Genomic DNA, 21,040 nt, shown 5'->3' on the forward strand with positions numbered 1-21,040 from the left:
CAATTACAACAATACTGAATGAACACTTATTTTAACTTAATATAATACATCAATAAAATCAATTTAGCCTCAAGTAAATAATAAAACATGTTCAATTTGGTTTAAATAATGCAAAAACAAAGTGTTGGAGAAGAAAGTAAAAGTGCAATATGTGCTATGTAAGAAAGCTAACGTTTCCGTTCCTTGCTCAGAACATGAGAACATATGAAAGCTGGTGGTTCCTTTTAACATGAGTCTTCAATATTCCAGGTAAGAAGTTTTAGGTTGTAGTTATTATAGGACTATTTCCCACTATACCATTTGTTTTTCATTAACCTTTGACTATTGGATGTTCTTATAGGCACTTTAGTATTGCCAGTGTAACAGTATAGCTTCCGTCCCTCTCCTCGCCCCTCCCTGGGCTCGAACCAGCAACACAACGACAACAGCCACCCTCGAAGCAGCGTTACCTATGCAGAGCAAGGGAAACAACCACTGCAAGGCTCAGAGCGAGTGACGTTTGAAACGATATTAGCGTGCGCTAACTAGCTAGCCATTTCACTTCGGTTACACCAGCCTCCTCTCGGGAGTTGATAGGCTTGAAGTCATAAACGGCACAATGCTTGATGCACAACGAAGAGCTGCTGGCAAAACGCCCGAAAGTGCTGTTTGAATGAATGTTTATGCGCCTGCTTCTGCCTACCACCGCTCAGTCAGATACTTGTATGCTTGTATGCTCAGTCAGATTATACGCAATGCAGGACACGCTAGATAATATCTAGTCATATCATCAACCATGTGTAGTTAACTAGCGATTACGAATGATTATTTTTTACAAGATAAGTTTAATGCTAGCTAGCAATTTACCCTAGTTTACTGCATTTGCGTAACAGGCAGTCTCCTTTATGGAGTGCAACGAGAGAGAGGCAGGTTGTTATTGCGTTGGACTAGTTAACTGTAAGGTTGCAAGATTAAATCCCCCGAGCTGACAAGGTGAAAATCTGTCGTTCTGCCCCTGAACGAGGCAGTTAACCCACCGTTCCTAGTCCGTCATTGAAAATAAGAATGTGTTCTTAACTGACTTGCCTAGTTAAATAAAGGTATTTAAAAAAATATATTTAAAAAATCGTCCCCAATTAATTGGCCATTCCGATTAATCGGTCAACCTCTGGTTAAGATGTGCTATATTAGTCTCCACTGTTTGAGACTTCCTTCTGAAGCATTTTTAGTTTAATTCACGTCCGTCATGAAGCTACACACTGAAGAAAGATGTTAACCCAAAACTTATTGTGTATGCTATCCTTGATACAGTAAAAATCACTGTAAAAGATCATCAGAAACTGTTTTATTGTGGACCCATTAGCTACATTTTTGCATATCTAGTTTAATCAACCATTAATCTCTTCTGTTTTCTTTTACAGGTTCTTGCATCAGCTATCAAAAGTGAATGGGAAAACCCGAAGAACAGAGATTGAGAAATAGCTCCATAGCATGGCTGTAGCCGGATGTCCAGATTATTTTCTACACCATCCAAATTATCAGGTAATTAATACATGTCTTTTACTAGATGTTTTGTACCGTCTATATTTCTAGAATTTTAATGTGTCAGAGAGATCAATTCATTTGGAATAGCAATTACGAATGTTACACTTACTCTCACCGTCTATATTTCTAGAATTTTAATGTGTCAGAGAGATCAATTCATTTGGAATAGCAATTACGAATGTTACACTTACTCTCATTTACTACTGTGATGTTTTCTGTTGAAACTATTGGCTTAGACCATAGTTTAACCACACCATCTATCAGACCTAGCTTCAAATATGATTTGTTTTCTTTCAGTAACTTTGAGCGTTTACTTGAGCCTGGCTGCAGTGCCAGTTGGGCAGGGTTTTCACTTTTGTGAGTATTCCATTGGTATTTTTTCACAAGGCAAGTTCAAGCAAGCACAGCTAGTGTTAAAACGATTTCAAATACTATTTGAACCCAGGCCTGCCATGTTTTAGAAGCTCTTTATTAGCTGTGGTAATATTCTAGTGTTTGCTGAAGCAGCACCATTTGGGATTTGGAACTCTTATTTACACAAGTCATAAAAGTAAAAATAATAAAACACTCTATATGCATCTAACATATGGACCTGTATATAAAACTATACATGGAGTGGTTAGGAAAAGACTGTTTGAACACTCCCAGTTCCCCTGCTATAAGCCCTCCCTCACCCCAGAGCCAGAGCCAAGGGAAGGCGGGAGAGAGAAGTAAAAACCAGAGCCCCACACTCTCAGCTGGGCCGTAACAAAAAAACCTTCCTGTGAATGTACCTGTCATGGCCAATAGATTTAGTGGCAGAGCATGAATGAAAACAGAAGAGCCAATGAATGGCAGTGGCGTGGACGCACATTCCTTTGGGCTGAATACATTGATGGTGATTCACATGGTGCCTGGCCCAGCATGGGGAAACTGGACCTGACGTAAGACCGTCAGCAGTGGTCTCAATCAATGGATGAACTGGATCGTTTTTTACATGGTTTGTTTCCACGTGCAGCACTTCAACCCCATCCAGTGGGAAATAGACCATCAATCAGCCTGGTCACCCGCCCTGTAGAGAGAGTTCAACCCATCCAGCTCTAAAGGGCTATTTAGGAAGCCTGTGCTGTGGGGATTTTAGCTTGTCATCCACCACCCACCCTCTCCCTTGGGCTTTCATTGTGGTTAAGGCTAAAGAATAGAATATGAATAGGCTATGTTCACTTTTCTAGTATCAGACACACTCGTTTAGTCATGCAGCTAAACACAAAGTATCTCAACTAGCTTAACAGTTCCTAGAAGTAGCTATCCTATGCATCTGATCTCTTCCTCGACGGGCTCATTCACACTGTCAGTTTTTTAATTGGTAAACAATGGGCAGAAACTGCCTCTTTATCCTGGGGTTATATAACTAGTAAATGTTATGGGATTCTGGGCTCAGCTCCAAGGCGGTGTTGGAGAGGGAGCGAAAGGGAGCTGGGTGAACTGACTGGAGGTTTGCCACAGCACTCCAAGGAATGCTTATCAACTTAATTACTGTATTGAGTAGGACTACTGAACTGGATTTTATATGGATGGAAATGTCTCTCTTTTTTGTACTTTAATTTAGAGCTGGGGGATATGGACCAAAATCCATATTGCAATAAATTGCCTGAATTGATGCAATAACGATAAATAGAACTATACGTTTATAAAAAATAACAATTATGATACTTTAAACTACCACTACTAGTTTGATGGAAATTGTCACATTTTAAAAATCACCCATATTAGGAAACTTATTTAATTTCAATCGTCACATTTCTCTAGTATAGGCTACTTATAGTAATGAACGATATCAGCAATGTGATCGATATTTTCCGGTTTATCACCCCAGCTCTACTTTCAGTTAAACACTGTGTGTGAAAGGTCAGGTGTTTAGTCCTGTTATGAGTTTCTGCTTATGGTCTGGGATGCCAGTGTGATGCCAGTGAAGGAGAACTGAATCCTCTGAGTCGTTTTCATTAGTCACCAAATGGAAGAAAACGGTCTGAAACAGGGAGGGTCTGGACACAAACGTTTCATTTTCGGTTGCTAAAGGTTTTCAAGCGTTTTATGTTGCGTGCCCTAATGAACAGAAGTCTGGTTTTTCTTTGTTTGGTAGATCTGGAGGGTCGCATCATGTTTCCATGTTGGGTCAGTCAGTGATGGATCGATAGACTTCTGTCATCAAAGATGGTACAGTATATAATAGTGCAGTACATACGGTGTGGTCTGAAATGATTGACACCCTTGACAAAGATGAGCAAAAATGACTATAAAATAAATAATTCAAATACTGAACTATATTGTATGGGGAAATTATATTATTTTATACTAATACGATTGCTCAAATAAACAAAATCTAGTTAACAAATAACACCCCTAAAGATTCTTAGAAATAAAGTAGCAGTGACTACTAAAGGTCGACCGATGATGATTTTTCAATGCCGATACCGATTAATCGGACGATTTAAAAAATAAAATAAATAAAAAACATTGTATTTTTAATAATGACGATTACAACAACACTGAATTAACACTTATTTTAACTTAATATAATACATCAATAAAATAAATTTAGCCAAAAAGTAGATAATGAAACATGTTCAATTTTGTTTAAATAATGCAAGAACTTAGTGTTGGAGAAGAACGTAAAAATGCAATATGTGCTATGTAAGAAAGCTAACGTTTCAGTTCCTTGCTCAGAACATGAGAACATATGAAAGCTGGTGGTTCCTTTTAACATGAGTCTTCAATATTCCCAGGTAAGAATGTTTAGGTTGTAGTTATTATAGGACTATTTCCCTCTGTACCATTTGTATTTCATTAACCTTTGACTATAGAGTGTTCTTATAGGCACTATAGTATTGCCAGTGTAACAGTATAGCTTTTGTCCCTCTCCTCGCTCCTCCCTGGGCTCGAACCAGCAACACAACGACAACAGCCACCACATCGAAGCATTACCTATGCAGAGCAAGGGAAACAACAGCCGCTAGACTCAGAGCGAGTGAAGTTTGAAACGCTATTAGCGCGTGCTAACTAGCCAGCCGTGGTATTTGCCCATCTTAATCAAGGGTGTCAATAATTTCGAACCCCCCTGTCATTGATGTAGGTCACCGTGTAGGGTTATGATCTTTAATAGTTAATGGACACGTGGATTGCTTTCTCACTCTTGGTTTGCTTCTAATAGGTCTTTGGGTCACAGTGTCTGCCGAATTAACTTTATTGATCCCCAGAGGGGTTTTGCCACCAGCGGCAGACATACAAAGCCAGTGAGACAGTTATGTGAAAGTTCACTGGCGGTGCCAGACATTTTTCACTGGGGAAGCTTTTTAAAGGAAAGACTTTTCAGCCAGCGATCCCAGTTGATTGGTGTTTATTCTGATGATAGACACAAGGAACTACATTAGATGGGTATAGAGTCCTGATTCGTCTGTTAGCATGGAAATAACCAATGCAAACATTACAATTAGAGCAAGCTAGCTAACTTGCTCTTCCAGCAAATACATGCAAAAGCACATCCCAGGATGCCCCCAATATCTAACAGGCATCGTACACATTTATACATCAAGACATGTACTTAGTGAACTTGTACACATTGTAAATATGAAAATAGAATACAGTATGTATTTCAGGACTGACCTACCAATTGCATGTCAATATCAGACCGGGAAGAATTTATGTTCGTTATCTCCCCCTATCTGAAAGCATAACCAATGGTATGGCACCTATCGATATGTAAATTCAACCAACCAATGGGAATACATAAACATTGAATCAATACAGTTGATGTCGAAAGTTTACATACACCTCAGCAAAATACATTTCAACTCAGTTTTTCACAATTCCTGACATTTAATCCCAGTAAAGATTCCCTGTTTTAGGTCAGTTAGGATCACTACGTTATTTTAAGAATATGAAATGTCAGAATAATAGTAGAGTGATTTATTTCAGCTTTTATTTCTTTCATCACATTCCCAGTGGGTCAGAAGTTTAAATACACTCAATTACTATTTGGTAGCATTGCCTTTAAATTGTTTAACTTGGGTCAAACGTTTTGGGTAGCCTTCCACAAGCTTCCCACAATGAGCTGGGTGAATTTTGGCCCATTCCTCCTGACAGAGCTGGTGTAACTGAGTCAGGTTTGTAGGCCTCCTTGCTCGCACACGCTTTTTCAGGTCTGCCCACAACATTTCCATAGGATTGAGGTCAGGGCTTTGTGGTGGCCACTCCAATACCTTGACTTTGTTGTCCTTAAGCTATTTTGACACAACTTTGGATGTATGCTTGGGGTCATTGTCCATTTGGAAGACCCATTTGCGACCAAGCTTTAACTTCCTGACTGATGTCTTGAGATGTTGCTTCAATGTATCCACATAATTTTCCTGCCTCATGATGCCATCTATTTTGTGAAGTGCACCAGTCCCTCCTGCATCAAAGCACAAAATGATGCTGCCACCCCGTGCTTCACGGTTAGGATGGTGTTCTTTGGCTTGCAAGCATCCCCCTTTTCCTCCAAACATAACGATGGTCATTATGGCCAAACAGTTCTATTTTTGTTTCATCAGACCAGAGCACATTTCTCCAAAAAGTACAATCTTTGTCCCCATGTGCTGTTGCAAACCGTAGTTTGGCTTTTTTATGGCAGTTTTGGAGCAGTGGTTTCTTCCTTGCTGAGCGGCCTTTCAGGTTATGTCGATATAGGACTTGTTTTACTGTGGAGATAGATACTTTTGTACCTGTACCAACCGCATCTTCACAAGGTTCTTTGCTGTTGTTCTGGGATTGATTTGCACTTTTCACACCAAAGTACGTTCATCTCTAGGAGACTTGTGCCATTCACAAAGTGGATGTCCTTCCTGCGTGGTCCCATGGTGTTTATACTTGCGTACTATTGTTTGTACAGATGAATGTGGTGCCTTCAGGCATTTGGAAATTGCTCCCAAGGATGAACCAGACTTATGGCAGTCTACAATTTTGTTTGATGTCTTGGCTGATTTCTTTTGATTTTCCCATGATGTCAAGCAAAGAGGCACTGAGTTGGAAGGTAGGCCTTGAAATACATCCAAATGTACACCTCGAATTGACATAAATGATGTCAATTAGTATATCAGAAGCTTATAAAGCCGTAACATCATTTTCTGGAATCTCCCAAGCTGTTTAAAGGCAGTCAACTTAGTGTATGTAAACTTCTGACCCACTGGAATTGTGATACAGTGAATTATAAGTGAAATAATCTGTCTGTAAACAATTGTTGGAAAAATTACTTGTGCCATTCACAAAGTGGATGTCCTAACCGACTTGCCAAAACTATAGTTTGTTAACAAGAAATTTGTGGAGTGGTTGATAGACAAGTTTTAATGACTCCAACCTAAGTTTATTTAAAATTCTGACTTCAACTGTATGTCCACAACTTGAAAACAGCCAATGCAATGAGGTTCGTAAATATGTAATAATGAACCATCGGACTATGGCTGCTACACAGCTGTGGACTTAGTATTGAGCTCAAGAGTCTGTGTTAAATAGTATTGTGGTTAGTTTAATGTTTTAGTTAACTGAATAGACTAGGCATATTCCTTGGAAACAGAGGTTGGCCTACTTGCTAAAGTAGTTTCCATTTGTCAAGATGGTTTACGGTTTCAGTTTATACTGACTGTAAAATGTAAATAGGATTCCGTGAAGTTATAAACTCTGAATTAAATAAGTGACATTTAAAGATGCACTATGCAGGGTAACACTTTACTTGACACCCAGCATCATAACATGTTATGACACGGTCATAACCATGTCATAACAGCTGACATAACTTGTCATAACTTTTATAATATGGTCATAACACTGTCATGACACATATAATTTGACCTGTTGTGACACATATTGTGTTATTTTATGGCTGGTTATGATGCCCACAAAAGTGTGTAAAAACCTACCACACAAGGCAAACCTTCTATTACATCATAACCTACATGTCAACAATATGTTTTATATATATATATATATATATATTTAATTGTAATTGTGCACACATGCACCTAACCCAATGCCCTGTTGCTGATGACTGGGATGAATGCAGGAGCAGGTTTCAGGAGCAGGACAAAGCACCCTCTTTTTGACTGAATCCTGATATAAGGGCATGTATGGCATTATCTGGCATTATGATGCTCATAATTCTTCTTGACAGTGTCATAAACTGTTTTTTTTCCCCCCCAAGTAAAGTTCCACTTGATGGTCATAATGTTTCTTGACAGTGTCATAAAGTGTATTTTCTTGTCCAAGTAAAGTGACACAGGATGGCCGTAATGCTGCATGACAGTGTTATTTAAAATATGTTGAAAAAAGCATGACTGTAAAGAATTTATTACAACAACAAAGTATTTAAGAAGCAAACTTTCAAAAGAAAGGGAACTTATTGAAATGGAAAAAACAAATTTGAATAAATGTGGGTTTTGACACTCTTATGTAGGTGTCATAACCAGCCATAAAATAACTCCATATATGTCACAACATGTCTAAATATGTGGGTCGTGACAGTGTTATGACAATATTATGACAGGTTATGTCAGTTGTAATGACCTTGTCATAACGTGTTTTGACAGTGGGTGTCAAGTAAAGTGTTACCAAAATGGTAATAATTCGCCTTATTTCAGGTTGTGGCAAAACAAGCAAGTATAGTGTAGAGAATCATTGTACCATCTAAACTGCTGTGAAATATTTTCCATAACCAAAAATATTATATTTTTAGCTGTTTGAAGCTAGTGTACAAAAAGTGTACAAAAGGAAAACACAAAAAACTAAGCTTAAGCAAGGGATGCATAGAAATAGTGCACATAGAACAGATCTGCCCCTTCTTAGATTTGCTTTCAATGAGAATGATAGATCTATAACTCACATTTCTATGTGGATTTGTTCGGGCCGCTCAAAAAGTGACATTGCAGCTTTAAACGATTCAAAGAATTGAACACACTAGAATACAATAACAAGGAAAATCTCTATGGAAGTGACAGAGGTGAAATGCAAATTTGGCAATGTGAAGCAGCACATTTTAACATGAGTCAAAGTTCTGCAGAGAGAAATATATATGTATATATACATATATATATTATGTGTGTTAGCTATAGGTTTATCATCTGGTCGGGGACCATGTTGACTCTGTGTCCCGATTGGCATCCTATCCCCCATGTAGTGCACTACTTTTGACCAGGAGCCATAGGGCTCTGGTCAAAATAAGTTCACGATGTAGTGAATGTCGTGCAATTTGGGACACAGGCTCTGGCTTCACGCTGCTGTAGCCATTAAAGCTGGTCTTATGCCCTGAAACACATCAGTCTTTGCAAAGCAGTACATTTTTTGCCTTGAGTTTTGTAGGTGTTTTTAGAGTGAATGAAGTGGGGATTTTTCTGGCAGAAGCATATGGTTTCCTGTTCCTGGAAGTCAAGCTTTCTTGTTCTGGTTTTTCTTGGAAGTAAATAGGGAAATTCAAAAACCTGGTTCTTTTACTTTATTTTTGAGACACAGACCGACAGGAAATGTTTGGGTTGAGCTGCGTTTGTTGAATCAGGATTCATTTTAGGCATCTAGTGGGTTACATGACAAATGTGCCCTGACTTGTAAAAGAAGGTCAGTGTTTCTCTCTCTCTCTACCAGAGAAACCCCAGAGGAAACCGTAGGCTTATCTACATAAACATACAGCAATAAAATCTGATATTTAAATTGGTATTTGACTTTACCATGATGTTGCAGGGCTAACTATCCTACTGAATTAGGCTACTAGACTTGGAGTTTGACGTCATCTAGCAGTAGAGTAGGCCATTTCACCCTAGCCTCTAGTCCACAATACATCCATGCACTTGTATTTAAGTTGGCCTACAATGAAATGTATGACAATTGGACCACATATTGTTTTTGTTTTTATTCAGGAGAGTTAAACAATGTGACTTTTGAAGTAATAGCATGACCAATGGAAGTTCAAGGTGGGAGAAATGGTGACCTTTTCTGGAATGTGAGGTAGCATTTAAATGATCCTTAGTGTGAGGATTATGCTGCTTTTATAGAGCGCTAACATTTAGGAAATGCCTCATGACTGTTATTAATGCGCTGTGCAAAAGCACAACATCAGTTATTGAGGAAAGTGAACTAGTGTTGAGTATTATGAATACGCCTACCAGAGTAGAACCTAAGCCGAAACATGAATAGGCCCCGACTTGTTCAGTGAGGTAGCCCTGCATGTGGAAAGGGGCTGTGTTTATTTTATACTGTAGTGGGTGTACTGGGTGTGTTCGTGCCGGACGATAGCAATACAGGAATGATGGCTATTCTATATCCACCCATTACTGTGGAAACAAATAATAGGTCACAGCAACTCTCATTCTCATCTTCTCACTCTGTGTGCCTCCAAAGAGAGCTCTTGATCTTCTTAATAATTAGTCGGATGTTTACATACATTTAGGTTGGAGTCATTAAAACTTGTTTTTCAACCACTCCACAAATTTCTTGTTAACAAACTATAGTTTTGGCAAGCTGGTTAGGACATCTACTTTGTGTATGACACAAGTAATTTTTCCAACAATTGTTTACAGACAGATTATTTCAGTTATTCATCACTGTATCATAATCCCAGTGGGTCAGAAGTTTATATACAAGGCACAGTTGTCTGTGCCTTGAAACAGCTTGGAAAATTCCCCCAAATTATGTCATTGCTTTATAAGCTTCTGATAGGCTAATTTACATAATTTGAGTCAACTGTAGGTGTACCTGTGGATGTATTTCAATGCCTACCTTCAAACTCAGTGCCTCTTTGCTTGACATCATGGGAAAATCAAAAGGAATAAGCCAAGACCTCAGAAAAATAATTGTAGACCTCCACAAGTCTGGTTCATCCTTGAGAACAATTTCCAAACGCCTGAAGGTACCACGTTCATCTGTACAAACAATAGTACGCAAGTATAAACACCATGGGCCACGCAGCCGTCATACTGCTTAGGAAGGAGACGTGTTCTGTCTCCTAGAGATAAACGTACTTTGGTGTGAAAAGTGAAAATCAATCCCAGAACAACAGCAAAGGACCTTGTGGAGATGCTGAGGGAATGGGTACAAAAGTATCTATATCCACAGTGAAACGAGTCCTATATCGACATAACCTGAAAGGCCGCTCAGCAAGGAAGAAGCCACTGCTTCAAAACCGCCATAAAAAAGCCAGACTACGGTTTGCAACAGCACATGGGGACAAAGATCGCACTTTTTGGAGAAATGTGCTCTGGTCTGATGAAACAAAAATAGAGCTGTTTGGCCATAATTTTTTATTTTTTATTTATTTTACCTTTATTTAACTAGGCAAGTCAGTTAAGAACAAATTCTTATTTTCAATGACGGCCTAGGTACAGTGGGTTAATTGCCTGTTCAGGGGCAGAATGACAGTTTTGTACCTTGTCAGCTCAGGGGGTTTGAACTTGCAACCTTCCGGTTACTAGTCCAATGCTCTAACCACCAGGCCACCCTGCCGCCCCATTGTTATGTTTGGAAAAAAAGTGGGAGGCTTGCAAGCCAAAGAACACCATCCCAGCCGTGAAGCACAGGGGTGGCAGCATCATGTTGTGTGGGTGCTTTGCTGCAGGAGGCACTGGTGCACTTCACAAAATAGATGGCATCATGAGGCAGGAAAATTATGTGGATACATTGAAGCAACATCTCAAGACATCAATCAGGAGGTTAAAGCTTGGTTGCAAATGGGTCTTCCAAATGAACAATGACCCCAAGCATACTTCCAAAGTTGTGGCAAAATGGCATAAGGACAACAAAGTCAAGGTATTGGAGTGGCCATCACAAAGCCCTGACCTAAATCCCACGGAAAATGTGTGGGCAGAACTGAAAAAGGAGGCCTACAAACTTGACTCAGTTACACCAGCTCTGTCAGGGGGAATGGGCCAAAATTCACCTAACTCATTGTGGGAAACTTGTGGAAGGCTACCCAAAACATTTGACCCAAGTTAAACAGTTTAAAGGCAATGCTACCAAATACTAATTGAGTGTATGTAAACTTCTGACCCCTGCACTTATCAACATATCCTAAAGCAAAGCCCCATGAAGGACCCATGTGTGATTATTCTGTCAGACACTCCCCTTTCAACACCACAAACCTAATATTGGCCTTGGCTTGACCTTGTTCAAACCCCCAACCTTACCACTGTCCCTGTTCTAAACCCTTAACCCTGACCTTGTCTTGGCCCCAACCTTAGTCCTGGTCTTCCTTATATCTGTCCCTTTTTATAAACCTGACCCCAACTTTACTATGACCCCTCTCTACATACTAACCCTAGCTTACGATTGAGTTTGTGGCAGAATAGATCATAGAAAAATTTGAATTCTTCTATTAATTCTATTTCTATGGTGTAGAATGTAGGTGGCCATGTTTTTAGATAACATCACTAAATCACAGTGTTGTAGTTGCACTTTATTTACTGATCTATACCCAACATATATTGGTTAGGTCAATAGCTTCTTCTCAGAGTGTCTGAATTGAGCAGGTGCTTGTTTCCAACCCCATTTTAATATAGAGTAGTAATACTGTTGGAAGACTTGGCATGGCTGAGAAGAATTATCCTGTGGAAGCCAACAAAACATTTTCCTAGTCCTATTAAAAACTTTGGGAGAGTTATTCCAGCGTGCAGATTTACTTTTTTGTTTTACGTTGTCCTCTCGTATCCAGCACCTAGGTAACGTTTTGTTCATGGGTGTGCGCATACCACCCCTCTAAACATGGCTGAGAATTATGCAAAAACAAAGTACTATTTTTCTGGCTCCCAAAAGTTAAAAGGTTAACATTCAGTCAATTGTCAAGGGGGTGTCAAAGGATGTGCGATCGTTGGGCTTTTTTGTTGACAGTCCAGACAAACCCATGTTTTTAAGGTTTGCTCATTTCCCTGGAGGCTTCGGCTGTGGTGCTTCTGGTGCTGTGGTGGGGGGCTCACTGGAGCTGAACCCTGGGCTCGCTGGGACTGGCATGCATGGTTGGCCCCTTCCCAGCAAGGATGTCACTGGCTGCAGCCATTTGGGGGGTGGGAGTCGGTCAGGGCTGGGTGGGTGGGATCAGTCACACTCTGGTAGCTGGACCTTTTTAGCCCTGTCTAGTCTGGTGGTTTCAACCATGTCCAGACACTTTGCACTGGGATTAGTTTGGAGTCAGGAGGACGAGACTGGAGAGGGCCACCACTATACTGCTGCAGCTTTTTCTCAGTGAGTTGATTTAGATCGTATTAAAACCAGTTTGGGTTCGAAGGGTTATTATTACGGGTTTTGTTATAATAGGCCAGAGGCCTAACTAAGCTTTGTGTAGAGTTTATTTGTTGAAGTGGGCTCCTTCAAGTTGTGATTCATACTTATCAAGGATCGATCATGAAAACCAGTGTACAAAATTACGAAAGAGTGTTCGAGCCTCTTCAATTTCACAACAAAACCATTTCATAAATCATATTACCTCTCTCACCGAGGCATTATAACAGCTACCGCCTTTCTGCCATATCAAAATAGGTCTTGGTCTTGACATGCGCGTGTGTGTGAGTGTGAGAGCACCCTAGCAAGCCAAACACAGAAGTCCACCACAGTACATTCTGTTCCCGCGGCACACTGTGAGTTCTCCAATCAGTGATGACATTATGGATAACCCACACTTGTTTTGTAGTGATTTATTTATTTTAGGTTTTTGTCCAAGAAGACACGGTGTTCTCTGGAAGTATGTGTTTCTGTGAGAAGCCCTGTAATCGTATCAAGTTCTCTGCTACTTGCTGTTTAGGTCAACATCTGAGGCAGAACAAAGCAACGTTGCTTTAAAGAAAACATCTAGCCTATCTACCGAACAACTAGCGTAAACACTGGGGAGAACTCGGAACATTGGCTTTTCGCTTTTCACACCTGTACTATCTCTTCTGCTGTGGATTGACGGGGAAACCAGACCGGCCGTCCGTGCGCAAGCGTTGCAATATAAATTAACGTATAAATGGTATTCACTCATTTTATCCATGCACATCAACGAGTGTCTGCGTTGCCGACCGCTGAAATAGAACAAGGTTCTATTTGAGATGCTTGACACGCAGCAATCTTCTCATTGGTTTTCACAAGCATACAAAGCATACATGCTTGAAAGAGGAGAGATTAATCAATGATAACTAACTAAAAACTAACTAGGCTTCCATTTTTATCTGTGGATTAATCATTGGAGTATATGAACACACAATTTTGTATGACTCCTGGTAAAAACTTTACAAAGATCCAGCAAAAAAAAGGACCATATGCATTTCAGGTTAAATAACCCCAATGATCATCTCCTAGAACAAACTAGCTAGCAACAGCTTACTGCCACAGTAACTGCTTCCTAGGCCTTGACTGAAGACAACAGCTTACTGCCACAGTAACTGCTTCCTAGGCCTCGACTGAAGACAACAGCTTACTGCCACAGTAACTGCTTCCTAGGCCTCGACTGAAGACAACAGCTTACTGCCACAGTAACTGCTTCCTAGGCCTCGACTGAAGACAACAGCTTACTGCCACAGTAACTGGGAGGCTCCCAAGTGGCGCGGCGGTCTAAGGCACTGCATCTCAGTGCTAGAGGCATCACTACAGACCCTGGTTTGATTCCAGGCTGTATCACAACCGGCTGTGATTGGGAGTCCTTAATAGGGTGGTGCACAATTGGCTCAGCGTCCTCCGGGTTTGGCCGGTGCAGGCCGTCGTTGTAAATAACAATTTGTTCTTAACTGGCTTGCCGAGTTAAATAAAAACTGCTACCTAGGCCTTGACTGAAGACAACAGCTTACTGCAACAGTAACTGCTTCCTAGGCCTTGACTGAAGACAACAGCTTACTGCCACAGTAACTGCTTCCTAGGCCTCGACTGAAGACAACAACTTACTGCCACAGTAACTGCTTCCTAGGCCTCGACTGAAGACAACAACTTACTGCAACAGTAACTGCTTCCTAGGCCTTGACTGAAGACAACAGCTTACTGCCACAGTAACTGCTTCCTAGGCCTCGACTGAAGACAACAACTTACTGCAACATTAACTGCTTCCTAGGCCTTGACTGAAGACAACAGCTTACTGCCACAGTAACTGCTTCCTAGGCCTCGACTGAAGACAACAACTTACTGCAACAGTAACTGCTTCCTAGGCCTTGACTGAAGACAACAGCTTACTGCCACAGTAACTGGTTCCTGCCACAGTAACTGCTTCCTAGGCCTCGACTGAAGACAACAACTTACTGCAACATTAACTGCTTCCTAGGCCTTGACTGAAGACAACAGCTTACTGCCACAGTAACTGCTTCCTAGGCCTCGACTGAAGACAACAACTTACTGCAACATTAACTGCTTCCTAGGCCTCGACTGAAGACAACAGCTTACTGCCACAGTAACTGCTTCCTAGGCCTTGATTGAAGACAACAGCTTAGTATGGAGCCTTCCTTACTGGTTCTAGTTCATTATGCTCTTTACCATGATCCCAGCCTAAAACATGGGGTGGTTGGGTGGAAGAAGAGGCAACTTGGTATGTTGCCTTTTCATGGTAGTGCCCCACGCTGCTCTGAGGGGATGCTCTGGTTTAGACCAGCAGGAGTAGAACCAAGTTTAGGCCTGTACACACACACACGCACGCTTGGGCGTACACGTACTGCAATGAGATTGTGTTGTTTTTTTAACCTCAATATTCCAGTTCTCTGCTGCCAATGACTGTAACGAACTACAAAAATCTCTGAAACTGGAAACACTTATCTCCCTCACTAGCTTTAAGCACCAACTGTCAGAGGAGCTCAAAGATTACTGCACCTGTACATTGCCCACCTATATTTTAGCCCAAACAACTACCTCTTTCCCTACTGTATTTAATTTTATTTATTTGTTTTGCTCCTTTGCACCCCATTATTTTTATTTCTACTTTGCACATTCTTCCATTGCAAATATACCATTCCAGTGTTTTACTTGCTATATTGTATTTACTTTGCCACCATGGCCTTTCTTTGCCTTTACCTCCCTTATCTCACCTCATTTGCTCACATCGTATATAGACTTGTTGATACTGTATTATTGACTGTATGTTTGTTTTACTCCATGTGTAACTCTGTGTCGTTGTATGTGTCGAACTGCTTTGCTTTATCTTGGCCAGGTCGCAATTGTAAATGAGAACTTGTTCTCAACTTGCCTACCTGGTTAAATAAAGGTGAAATAAAATAAAAATATTGACCAGATTGGTACTGCATGCAATAAGGTCTTAACCAAATGAATGTTCCTCTGCATGTTAGACTAGATAGACAAAGACAAACCCTGTGTTCTGATGTGATGCTGAAGTTGTGAATAAACTTATTTGGCATGACTGCTCTGTTGGCTTTTTTCTCAGCAGGACAATGTAGACCGAGCCTCCAATCACAGACCAGCAGATCTAATTGGGCCGAGTTTCCAGAAGTCAACCAATCGGAACCCCCCTAATCATCAAGGTTGGTGTTCTAAGAATATCAGTACTTAGAAATCGGCATGGAAATATTCATTAGATTATTGTGTGTCTGCTCAAATTATTTGACAGATGTAGGCTAGTTATATGGTGTACGTATTGATGGTCCAGAACTAGGGTGCAACATATTTGAGGCTGCATAATTGAAAACAAAGACACCTGTTTAAAATTTTTTAATAATAATAATAATCAGTTTTTCTGCTCTGAGAATACTAACGTCACTAACAAGATTATGTTCTGAAATGCGGCCTATTTGTATTGGAATTGCAGCTTCAAAAGATCCTTATCACATTGCAAATCTCGGATCTGGGAATTAACAATCTCATTTTCTGTATTCTGCTTTAATCTACTGTGTGTGTGTGTGTATCTTTTCAGTGCATGCATGCACACTTTGATATGGGTGGGGGGTTACTGTTGACGCGTTTTATGGCAGAGGGCTCCGTTGCTCATTCAGGATGTATATTCTGGGGCTCTTCCACTGTAAACATTTCAGCTGTTCATAGGGGGATTTGTAAAGACATGGGGTGCCATTAGAATTAAGCTTTCAATCTAATTGTGCTATACAAATTGCATCAGTGATAATCGGAGCATGAGATTTACACACACTATTGCCCCAGCATGGGAGGTAAAGCTTGAAGGTTTTTGAACTCTCTGGTAGTGTATGAGAAAGCTTGGTGCTGTCATGGAAATAAATGGAGCAGAAATTACATTGTCATTTTTTTCACTGTCAAGGGAGAGCACTGCACTGGAATTTATGAATGGGGAGACAGGTCAAATAATTTTCAGTGATTCCATTACAAATTATCTATAATAATATGAGAGTTAGGGTAAAAAGAATGCTTTGCAAAAAATATATGCCCCAAAAATGTTAATATGTGCAAAGACCTCCCTCCCTCCATAATATCAAGATCAGATTGAGAGAATTAATGAATCAATCAAGGAATGCATTGATAACCATTTGTATACTTGAAAGACAACTGTTCATTGTTTAGACTTTTGAAACTGTACATTTCAACATTGGTCAATGTTATTATATAGACCCTTTTGATAACACATTGTCTGATATCCATATAGGAATGGGCATTTGACTTTTTTTTTTACTGTTCGAGTACTCAAATGAAAAATAATATTTTTAGTACACAACGCGCACTCTGGAAAATATATGCCAACAGCGTGCAACAGTCCCTAATTCATCATAACCATTACAGATAGCAAGTTATAATTGCTAAATTGCCCCTTATACAGTACAAGTCAAACGTTTGGACACACCTACTCATTCAAAGGTTTTTTGTTATTTTTAATATTTTCTACATTGTAGAATAATAGTGAAAACATCAAAACTATAAAATAACAAATATGGAATAATGTAGTAACCAGATTTTAGATTCTTCAAAGTAGCCACCTTTTGCCTTGATGACAGTTTTGCACACTCTTGGAATTCTTAACCAGCTTCACCTGGAATGCTTTTCCAATAGTCTTGAAGGAGTTCCCACATATGCTGAGCACTTGTTGGCTGCTTTTCCTTCACTCTGCGGTCCAACTCATCCCAAACCATCTCAATTGGTTTGATGTCGGGTGATTTGTGGAGGCCAGGTCATCTGAGGCAGCACTCCATCACTCTCCTTCTTGATCAAATAGCCCTTACACAGCCTGGAGATGTGTTGGGTCATTGTCCAGTTGAAAAACAAATGATAGTCCAACTAAGCGCAAACCAGATGGGATCACAGACAGTGTCACCAGCAAAGCATCCCCACACCATCACACCACCTCCTCCATGCTTCACGGTGGGAGATGGGATCACAAAGACAGCGGTTGGAACCAAAAATCTTAAACTTGACTCATCAGACCAATGGACAATTTCCAGCATCATTTGGTTTCTTGGTCCAAGCAAGTTTCTTCTTATTATTGGTGTACTTTAGTAGTCATTTTTTGCAGCAATTTGACTATGAAGGCCTGATTCACATAGTCTCCTCTGAACAGTTGATGTTGGGATGTGTCTGTTACTTGAACTCTGAAGTATTTATTTGGGCTGCAATTTCTGAGGCTGGTAACTCTCTAATGAACTTATCCTCTGCAGTAGATGTAACTCTGGGTCTTCCTTTCCTGTGATGGTCCTCATGAGAGCCAGTTTCATCATAGCGCTTGATGGTTTTTACGACTGCACTTGAATAAACTTTCAAAGTTCTTGAAGTTTTTCGTATTGACTGGCCTTCATGTCTTAAAGTAATGATGAACAGTTGTTTCTCTTTGCTTATTTGAGCTGTTCTTGCAAATAATATGTACTTGGTCTTTTACCAAATAGGGCTATCTTCTGTATACCACCCATACCTTGTCACAACACAACTGATTGGCTCAAACGCATTAAGATGGAAAGAAATTCCACAAATAAATGTTTAACTAAGCACACCTGTTAATTTAAATGCATTCCAGGTGACTACCTCATGAAGCTGGTTGAGAGAATGCCAAGAGTATGCAAAGGTGTCATCAAGGCAAAGGGTGGCTACTTTGACGAATCTCAAATATAAAAAACACTTTTTTTGGTTACTACATGATTCCATTTGTGTTATTTCATAGTTTTGATGTCTTCACTATTATTCTACAATGTAGAAAATAGGAAAAAAATGAAGAAAAACCCTTGAATGAGTAGGTGTGTCCAAGCTGCACTTTGCAGGGGCAAAATATTTGATGCAAGATTGCTGCTGCTGCTTGTCCCCCTGTTTTTCATGCAAAAAAAGGATAAAACGCATAAGAAGTGTCTTGCTGCATTTTCTAAATGCAGATTTAAGATGTTTATTATTGTAATTTCTGCTCAGCATCAGACAAATTTTGTGCTTCAGTTGTGCTTCTCCACTCAGATGACAATTCACTAACTGGGATTCTATCAGCAGACAGCGCTCTGACAGATGTGTAGTTACTTTTTCTCCTGTACTTTTCTTGGTGTAGCCTCCTTTCATCTGGTAAAATGCAAGATTAACCTCAAGCAAAACATTAGATTAGGAATTGGCTGGCTACATTTCTAAGGGTTAACATTAGAAATACAGTATGACGGCCATGCATAGTTTCTGTAAAAAAAAAGATTTTTCATTGTAAGCTCATTTACTTGTTGTCACGAACGTCGTCAGGGAAATGACCGGACCAAGGTGCAGTGTGTTGAGCGTACATTATCCTTTATTAAGAATGTCGCCAACAAAACAAGAAACACCAAAAACGAACTTGCAGCTGACTAGGGCTATACAGGCCACTATAACACAGACAACTACCCACAACTAAGGTGGCAAAACAGGCTGCCTAAGTATGATTCCCAATCAGAGACAACGATAGACAACGAGCTGCCTCTGATTGGGAACCACACTCGGCCAAACACACAGAAATACAAAACATAGAATGCCCACCCCACATCACACCCTGACGTAACCAAATAGAAAAATAAAACGGTTCTCTAAGGTCAGGGTGTGACACTTGTGTAGCTGCTAAATAAATAACTTTGCACTCTGATGAAAATTAAGCTATTTTCCAAATAATGTGTTACACTGATGGTATTTCTGTGAAGTAAAAATATAGTTGCACACCCCTGATCACTATTGAATTTGAAAAAACACGGACTTTCAACATAAAACACAGCTTTTTTGATGGTCTGCATTTTGAAAATGCAGATTTATGAACTCTAACGCCGATGCCTATCCTGGCGCTCAGGCCAAGTATAGCCAACACTCAAGCATGCGCGTTCACACAATAGTAACAAGATGGAGAAACCAGACAGACTTGCCTGGCTGTGAAAAGTAGGAGTGCTGAAGATGCTGCAGCACCCACTGAAAGATCTGAATTTTAAAAAACGATATCATTTTATTTGTCTTTCTTCACAAACGTAATGCTGGGCCTTTATTAGTCCTGTATGAGCAGACTGATGTAGCGCGGGCCAAAAAAATGAAATCTGCAATGATTAACGTTAGCCTATATTTACTACTGGTTATACTTTTGATATATAGCAGGGAATTCATAATCATTGACAAACAATTCACACCATGAAATCAATGACATGGCACACATTGTCAGAAGAGCGTGGTGGGAGAGCGATGTGCCCAACGCTTTGTCGCCACACAGTATTCTATGTTCTTTTGCCTCTGCTCAAAGACCAAGTTTTGACAACCGTTCGAGTATTTGAGTACTCAATTACTCATGCTCATCCCTAAATCCATAGCACAATGTTTATGACAGACATACATATTTCTGCTGGTATGACATTGTTGTAGTGCTATAATCCTCTGTGAAATTCTGACCTCCTTTTCCCCAAAACCCACACGTGTGCTTACAGGATTTGAATAGAGCCGAGGGCTAAGACCTACTTTGTGTGTTTGTCATAAACCTCATTGGTGCTTAGGCAGAAAGAACAAGTCTTTTGTTGGAACGGAACCCTGAATAATTTGATATTTTAGGAATGAGACGGATTGAAGCAGTTTATTATAGGTTTGCTTTTAAAAGGACTGATATTTCTCAACACACACAAATGTACTGTACAAACTGACCCGGGTATGTTATGACATGTTCTTATAAGATGTTCTAACATAGTTGCATTAAGAAATGTATTGATGTCAAGGTGTAGTTTCGTTGACATGGCTAAATCCTGTTGCAGATGATCATTTTTCCGATAATTAAGTACGTCAGTAGTGAGGATTAGTACTCGTCCGACAGGAGGTGAAAGATTATTTGGATGTTGTACTGTGTGTGGGTGTGTGTCTGTGTGTGGGTATCATGGTGTTGTGTTGGGCTGTTAATGGGACTAAAGGTTTTAAGTCTCTTGTGTGGTAGTTTTGCCATAAAGTCCTATTTACTGGTGCAGTAGTAGTCTAGTATTCACAGCCTTGTAGTCTGCCTTTCGTTCAGTGTTGTTGCTTTAACTATTGACTTACAATGGAATATGTTCATACCTAGGCTACACTGAAGGCCAGGTGCGGTCTGGTCGCTGAACGGTTAATACGAGATCTTTGTCATACAGGACTGTGGTATGCTGTGAATAATGTGTTTGGGCTC

At 40.1% G+C, this 21,040-nt stretch overlaps 1 protein-coding gene across 8 annotated transcripts in view; it reads left to right on the plus strand.

Moving 5' to 3' along the window:
• Positions 1-21,040, plus strand: part of LOC135522137 (growth factor receptor-bound protein 10-like) — an 81,951-nt gene that overhangs the window by 18,056 nt on the left and 42,855 nt on the right. Inside the window, exons 1-3 of one of the 8 annotated variants that reach the window (XM_064948130.1) lie at positions 1,431-1,521; positions 3,647-3,720; positions 15,902-15,998. In XM_064948130.1, the coding sequence (XP_064804202.1) occupies positions 3,718-3,720; positions 15,902-15,998 (100 nt within the window). In that variant the 5' untranslated portion in view covers positions 1,431-1,521; positions 3,647-3,717. Of the gene's footprint in view, positions 1-1,400; positions 1,522-1,863; positions 1,882-3,646; positions 3,721-12,651; positions 12,754-15,901; positions 15,999-21,040 lie in introns of those variants that run through there. The other 7 variants (XM_064948132.1, XM_064948133.1, XM_064948131.1 and 4 more) reach the window with 7 other exon arrangements.

The sequence above is a fragment of the Oncorhynchus masou genome, chromosome 30, assembly GCF_036934945.1.
Source record: "Oncorhynchus masou masou isolate Uvic2021 chromosome 30, UVic_Omas_1.1, whole genome shotgun sequence".
NCBI lineage: Eukaryota > Metazoa > Chordata > Actinopteri > Salmoniformes > Salmonidae > Oncorhynchus > Oncorhynchus masou.